This window comes from Neltuma alba, unplaced genomic scaffold (assembly GCF_004799145.2).
Source record: "Neltuma alba isolate B1F8T4 unplaced genomic scaffold, ASM479914v2 tig00010409_pilon, whole genome shotgun sequence".
Taxonomy (NCBI): Eukaryota; Viridiplantae; Streptophyta; class Magnoliopsida; order Fabales; family Fabaceae; genus Neltuma; species Neltuma alba.
The window spans coordinates 361,136-368,817 of record NW_021635311.1 but is presented as its reverse complement, the minus strand read 5'-3'; the positions used below and the strand labels follow the sequence as shown (position 1 = coordinate 368,817).

Below are 7,682 nucleotides of genomic sequence, written 5' to 3'. Positions count from 1 at the left end.
TTCATTCTCTCATTGTTAATTGATCGAATAACTCGCACCACGGTAACCAGAAGGAAAGCGACGACAATGGACCAAGCATAAATTCGTTTCAAAACCACAAACTTATCCATCCTACCCAAACACGCATTGACCGGCAGCCAATGAGCGCATCAAAAGACATAACTATTGAAACATCAATTTAGGATGAAAAATTACTATGTATATACTTCTTTAGTCTTTAATATAAGACCTATTTAACTAATTTAATTAGATTAAAGAAGTTAAATAAGTTAATTAATTATAAGAAATATGACATGTTTTTTCTAAAACACTATAATATTCTTTTTTAATATCTTTCCTCTCTCACTTACTTGATTATGGTTAAGAGAGTATCTATAAGGATAATTTTAAAAAAAATTAATAAATATAAGAAATAAGTCTTATAATTAGAATCAAAATTAACTTAATAATTAAATTTTATATTAAGTACCGGAAGAGTATAACTTTTTTCATGAAAAATTACATGGATACAGAAATTTACTAAAGTGAGCATTCAAGATAAGTATGATCTCTTTGGCCCAAAAAAAGTAAGGTAAGTATGATCTACTTTCCGTTTATTCCCGTTTTCCTTTTGTTTTTTTTTTGGCCCCCGGGGGTGGTTGAGTATCAAAGCACAAAAATCATGTACTGCTGGTATTTCCAGTTTAATTTCACATGCAATTGTGCACATTAAAAACCCCAAGCAGTTAATGTCAAACTACTTAGGTTCACACATCTTACTCTCTTTCCTACCATGACGTAACGTAAACAAATGGGGATAAATAGTAAAGATTTATAAGGATATTACATTATTTGATTCAAGAGAAACCGGGGAGAGCGTAATGAGTAATTCAATCTTAGCAGCCAAACTCATCAGGATGAGATAAATATTTGCCTACAATTTTACATCTAAAAAACCTTTAAAGTGGAAGGTTTCTGCTTTCCATCAATCTTAGGTTGAAACTTAAAAGAGGGCTAACAAAAAATTAAAGCGGGGAAGCACATGCATTTGGGATTTGTTAGACAACTTAGATGTGATTGACTACTAGCACAATTACACTAAGCAAATAAGAATTTCAGACTCTGAACTCCCTTCGGTGCCCATCAAAGCCGATTCGCACGTCCTAATGAGTTTAGAAGGTATGCAAACAAATAATCGCAGTTAAAATTGAGGTCAACAGTATGGAGACAAAGTTCACCGCATTGTTGTCAAGAATACTGAGACCAGAGATCTTTTTAACAGTTGGTCCTGGCTTTCCAACAATCTGCGAATGATGTAGAAAAATTTTCACATAACAAATCTATAATATCTGGCCAAAGATAGCACAAATTCCCTATTCTAACTTTATTGGGACAGAACTAATTTTACCTTATTGCGAACAGTGCAGAATCCACTGAATTGCAGTGTTGCCCCCAACAGAGAGTCAATCACACTTCCACCTAGTCCTGCTAGGGTGGAGATAGGTATAACCAGTAGTTGCTTAAGGGCCACATCAGAATCACATCTGGTTGTTAGAAGTCCCAGAAGAACAAACGACAGTCCAATGACGCTTCCTGCAGCTGCAGCTGCTAGAAGTCCCGCTTTTGTCACACCACCATTTGTACCTCTCCGAACAGGCTAACAATCACGCATTTGTATTAAAATTAAACAAGACAAATAAAAGTATCTGGAGAAATCCATGCATGCACAGTTGCATCCAAGAGATTATTCACCTTAAAGGTTGTGATTAGACGAGGTTGATCTTCACTTAGAATTCCAAGCTCGGAAGACCAAGTGTCTCCGTTGCAGCAGGAATAATGGCCAATGATGCCACCAATAAGAGAGGTGATCAGAGCTGAGTCTTTAGAATTTAAGCATTTATCCTGTCCTTCTGTCAATTTCCATACAATTATGACCAAAACTGTGGCAACGCCACTATTGGATAGAACTTGTATCCTGAAAAACAGAAGCAGCAGAAAATTGCCAGGAAGTTGCATGATTCACCTTCTATTTTGATAGCACATGTACAGGGAGTTAATTGCAGGCTACAAGGCTCTCAAGCAGGCTTAATCAGATAATAAATAGTAGCAACAACGAGAATTGACATCTTCATATTTTGACTGTTGAGAAAAATGAATTGACCACAATAAATAGAATGAATTTTTTTATTTAATTTCAAATACTGTCAATTTAAAAAGTCAAGAAAAGTGGTTAAAGAGATATTCCTTGCAAAACCACGAGGCCCAAAACAGATTTTCTGTAATAAAGCTTACCTATCCAACCTTAGTATGCTCAAACTTGTTCACTTAAAATACATCAAGTTCAAATTCAAGCCAAAACTTAAAAAAAGAATTCGGATATAAATGTCAAAATTATATCTACTCGTATCCTATGAACATATATAAATTGAACTCCTAAAAGCCTATGAACTATTTCATTGGTGTCGTAAAAGACAGGTGTCATGATTGCCATGGTATAAAGATATGGCCCGAAGCCCATCTTCTATAAACCCTCCATGACAGGGAGACCTCTCTCTAGATCTGCCTTGCTGCTTGCCAATGCATTATGATATGGCATATGTATGATGTCTGCCACTGTGAGGAACGGAAATGTTTTTTCTGATTGGTCAACATTTCCTCCTGCATGTGGATTTTGGTGTGCCGTCTCAAAGATGTCATAAAAGAGAAAACTTTGTACACTCATTCATTAACCATATTGCTCCAACTTGGCGTCCAACACACAGAATTTCATTCGGTTCCCTCCTTGAAAGCAGAACTTCGCAATGTCCTCGGTTAGATTAATTGTCTGTATTTTTCACTGTCTTATTTTTTTGATTACCAACTGTTCGGTTCTTGTTTCCATGTCTCCCTCTCTATTTTTCATTTTCAAGCCAAATTATTGAATCTATTTATTTGACGTCGCTTCCTTTTTATATATATTCGCATGCGTACTTCATATGTTATACTACCTAACTACACATTAACAATGAACCAAGAGAAAGCACAGAAAACAACACACCAATTCCTTTGTCCACCTTCTTTGAATTCAGGATCAACTTTTCGCTTCTTATCTTCTCCTATCTTTGTGAGCTTAGACGAAGTGAAAAAGAACACGAGCAGCATAGCCCCAAATCTTTTTCCGAAAAAAGAACAAGAAAAGGAAGAAAGACGTTAAATCTACGCAAGATGAAACCCCAAAATTGGAAGGAAACACAAGTAAGAGGAGGGAAGAACTACCTGTATCCAACGGAAATGTGAATCGCCATAATGACGAAACCCGAAATCGCTCCAGAAAGGCTGAGAGATTTTCTTCTGTAAGCTCGAATTGCGATTAAGAGTGAGAGAAACAGGGCGATTGATGGTTGGAGCCATTGACCAGATTCCATGTCCTTCGTCACTACCAATTCGGAAAGAAGAAGAATACTGTGAAAATTTTGGAGCTATAGCGTTACCAAATCCTGAAATCCTCGTGACCATCGATTGTTGACTAACACAATACTATCTTTCATTCATTTGCTGTGGTACTGCAGCTGAGATCGCTCATCAGGCAGGCGGTCACTAATGTCGAACTCCAATATCGTATTATATAATTTAGGCTAAATTACATAAATAGTCGGGAAAAAGACAGACAAATGCTAACTGAATTTCAGAATGATCAAAACGTCTGTCCAATTTGCAAAATGCTATTTTGGTCTCAAGAGACCAAATTGACATTATTATATCAAATGAAAAGAAAAAATTGCCCTTCCTTTTAAATATTGTTTTTAAAGTATCACAGCTCCTATTGGCCGGCCGGTTATCGGAGCTTCGGCGACCGGCCGACAATTGGTCACCGAAGTTTTGTCGGTCGAAAAAAATTTTTTTGAAAATTTTTTCAACTTCAGTATAACGGTTAACAACTTTTGTAACGCTATTAATAATTTTAGTATAGCAATTAACAACAGGTTTTCTGGAAAATTCAACAAGCTCTGGTGACCGGAAACAACTGTTTTGAAAATTTTTACAACTTTAGTATAACGGTTAACAACTTTTATAATGCTATTAACACCTTCATTATAGCAATTAACAACAGGTTTTCTGAAAAATTCAACAAGTTCCAGTGACTGGAAACAATTTTTTTGAAAATTTTTACAACTTCAGTATAACGGTTAACAACTTTTGTATAGCGGTTAACAATAGGTTTTTAAGTTTGTTAATGGCATTACTGAAGTTATAAAAATGCCACTTTTTGAATTTTTCGAAAAACTTGTTGTTAACTTCTATATCGAAGTTGTTAACCGTTATACAGAAGTTGTAAAAATTTTCAAAAAAGCGTAATTGTTAAAGTTATACTGAAGTTCAAAATTTTTACAACTTCAGTATAACGGTTAAAAACTTTTATAATGCTATTAACAACTTCAATATGGCAATTAACAACAGGTTTTTTGAAAAATTCAACAAGCTCCAGTGACCGGAAACAATTTTTTTGAAAATTTTTACAACTTCAGTATAACGGTTAACAACTTTTGTAATGCTATTAACAATTTCAGTATAGCAATTAACAACATGTTTTCTGGAAAATTCAACAAGCTCCGGTGACATGAAACAATTTTTTTGAAAATTTTTACAACTTCAGTATAACGGTTAACAACTTTTGTAACTCTATTAACAACTTCGATATAGCGGTTAACAACAGGTTTTTGAGTTTGTTAAATGCATTACTGAAGTTATAAAAATGTCACTTTTTGAATTTTTCCAAAAACTTGTTGTTAACCGCTATATTGAAGTTGTTAATAGAGTTACAAAAGTTATTAACCGTTATACTGAAATTGTAAAAATTTTCAAAAAAATTGTTTCCGGTCACCGGAGCTTGTTGAATTTTCTAGAAAACATGTTGTTAATTACTATACTGAAGTGTTTAATAGCATTATAAAAGTTGTAAACTGTTATATTGAAGTTGTAAAATTTTTCAAAAAAATTGTTTTCGGTCACTGGAGCTTGTTGAATTTCCCAAAAAACCTATTGTTAATTGCTATACTGAAGTTGTTAATAGCATTACAAAAGTTGTTAACCGTTATACTGAAGTTGTAAAAATTTTCAAAAAAAAAATTTTCCGAACGACGGAGCTCCGGTGACCGGCCGGCCAGTAGGAGCTGTGATACTTTAAAAACAATATTTAAAAGGAAGGGCAATTTGGTCTTTTCATTTGATATAATAATGCCAATTTGGTCTCTTGAGATGGACGTTTTGGTCATTCTGAAATTCAGTTAGCATTTTTCTATCTTTTTCCCTTTTATCAATTTATGAAAATATGTTATTGATAAATAATTTAAAATTATCTCTTTATTAATTAAAAAAAACGATAATACTTCACATTGCAGATGTCAGATTGTGTAAGGTTAAAACTTCTAAAGTTTAATGTCTAAGTTCTCCTAATATAGCAAGAAATATATATATATATATATATATATCAAGTATAAGAATACATATGAATTATCAGTCATTGTCATAAAAGTTAAGCAATTATATGAATAATTTGTTTTTCTTTGTTATTTAATATATCACTTTGAGTATTCTCTAAAGATTTTTTAGCTTATGACTTGTGATTACAAAATTATTTTAATTCTTTCATAAAATATTAAAAAAAAGGGAAAAAGACAGAAAAATGCTAACTGAATTTCATAATGACCAGAACGTCCGTCCAATTTGCAAAATGCTATTTTGGTCTCAAGAGACCAAATTGGCATTATTATATCAAATGAAAAGACCAAATTGCCCTTCCATTTAAATATTGTTTTTATAGTATTACAGCTCCTACTAGCCGACCGGTCACCAGAGCTCCGGTGGCGGCGGTCACCGGAACTCCGGCGATCAGCGGACAATTGGTTACCGGAACTTCATCGGTCAGAAAATTTTTTTGAAAATTTTTACAACTTCAGTATAACGGTTAACGACTTTTGTAATGCTACTAACAACTTCAGTATAGTAATTAACAACAGGTTTTTTGGGAAATTCAACAAGCTCCGATGACTGGAAATAATTTTTTTGAAAATTTTTACAACTTCAATATAACAGTTAACAACTTTTATAATGCTATTAACAACTTCAATATAGCAATTAACAATATCTTTTCTGGAAAATTCAACAAGCTCCAATGACCGGAAATAATTTTTTTGAAAATTTTTACAACTTCAGTGTAACGGTTAACAACTTTTGTAACTCTATTAACAACTTCAGTATAGCGGTTAACAACAGGTTTTTCAAAAAAATTCAAAAAGTGGCATTTTTATAACTTCAGCAATGCCTTTAACAAACTCAAAAACCTGTTGTTAATTGCTATACTGAAGTTGTTAATAGAGTTACAAAAGTTGTTAACCGTTATACTGAAGTTGTAAAAATTTTCAAAAAAATTGTTTCCGGTCACCGGAGCTTGTTGAATTTTTCAGAAAACTTGTTGTTAATTGCTATATTGAAGTTGTTAATAGCATTATAAAAATTGTTAACTGTTATACTGAAGTTGTAAAAATTTTCAACTTCAGTATAACGTTAACAATTACGTTTTTCTGAAAATTTTTACAACTTCAGTATAACGGTTAACAACTTCGATATAGCAGTTAACAACAAGTTTTTTGATAAATTCAAAAAGTGGCATTTTTATAACTTCAGTAATGCCATTAACAAACTCAAAAACCTGTTGTTAACCGCTATACTGAAATTGTTAATAGAGTTACAAAGTTGTTAACCATTATACTGAAGTTGTAATAATTTTCAAAAAAATTGTTTCCGGTCACCGGAACATGTTGAATTTTTCAGAAAACCTGTTGTTAATTGCTATAATGAAGCTGCTAATAACATTATAAAAGTTGTTAACCGTTATACTGAAGTTGTAAAAATTTTCAACTTCAATATAACGTTAACAATTACGTTTTTTTAAAAATTTTTACAATTTCAGTATAACGGTTAACAACTTTAATATAGCAGTTAACAACAAGTTTTTTGAAAAATTCAAAAAGTGGCATTTTTATAACTTCAGTAATGCCATTAACAAACTTAAAAACTTGTTGTTAACCGCTATACTGAAGTTGTTAATAGAGTTACAAAAGTTGTTAACCATTATACTGAAGTTGTAGTAATTTTCAAAAAAATTGTTTCTGGTCACCAAAGCATGTTGAATTTTTCAAAAAACTTGTTATTAATTGCTATAATAAAGTTGTTAATAGCATTATAAAAGTTGTTAACCATTATACTGAAGTTGTAAAAATTTTCAACTTCAGTATAACGTTAACAATTACGTTTTTTTTGAAAAATTTTAAAACTTCAGTATAATGGTTAAAAACTTCGATATAGCAGTTAATAACAAGTTTTTCGAAAACTTCAAAAAGTGGCATTTTTATAACTTCAGTAATGCCATTAACAAACTCAAAAACCTGTTGTTAACCGCTATACTGGAGTTGTTAATAGAGTTACAACAGTTGTTAACCATTATACTGAAGTTGTAAAAATTTTCAAAACAGTTGTTTCCGGTTACTGGAGCTTGTTGAATTTTCCATAAAACCTGTTATTAATTGCTATACTAAAATTGTTAATAATATTATAAAAGTTGTTAATGGTTATATTGAGGTTGTAAAAATTTTCAAAAAAATTATTTTCGGTCACGAGAGCTTGTTGAATTTTCCAAAAAACTTGTTGTTAATTACTATATTGAA

The 7,682-nt window shown here is 32.1% G+C and overlaps 1 protein-coding gene across 1 annotated transcript; it reads right to left on the bottom strand.

Moving 5' to 3' along the window:
* Positions 1-783: 783 nt before the first annotated feature.
* Positions 784-3,548, bottom strand: LOC114756432 (protein PGR). The gene is made up of 5 exons (XM_028945378.1): positions 3,235-3,548; positions 3,017-3,130; positions 1,732-1,954; positions 1,388-1,636; positions 784-1,283 (listed from the first exon to the last, which is right to left on the bottom strand). The coding sequence occupies exons 1-5, from the start codon at positions 3,381-3,383 to the stop codon at positions 1,152-1,154; spliced, it is 867 nt and encodes a 288-aa protein (XP_028801211.1). The 5' UTR covers positions 3,384-3,548; the 3' UTR covers positions 784-1,151.
* Between the last annotated feature and the right edge of the window lie 4,134 nt (positions 3,549-7,682).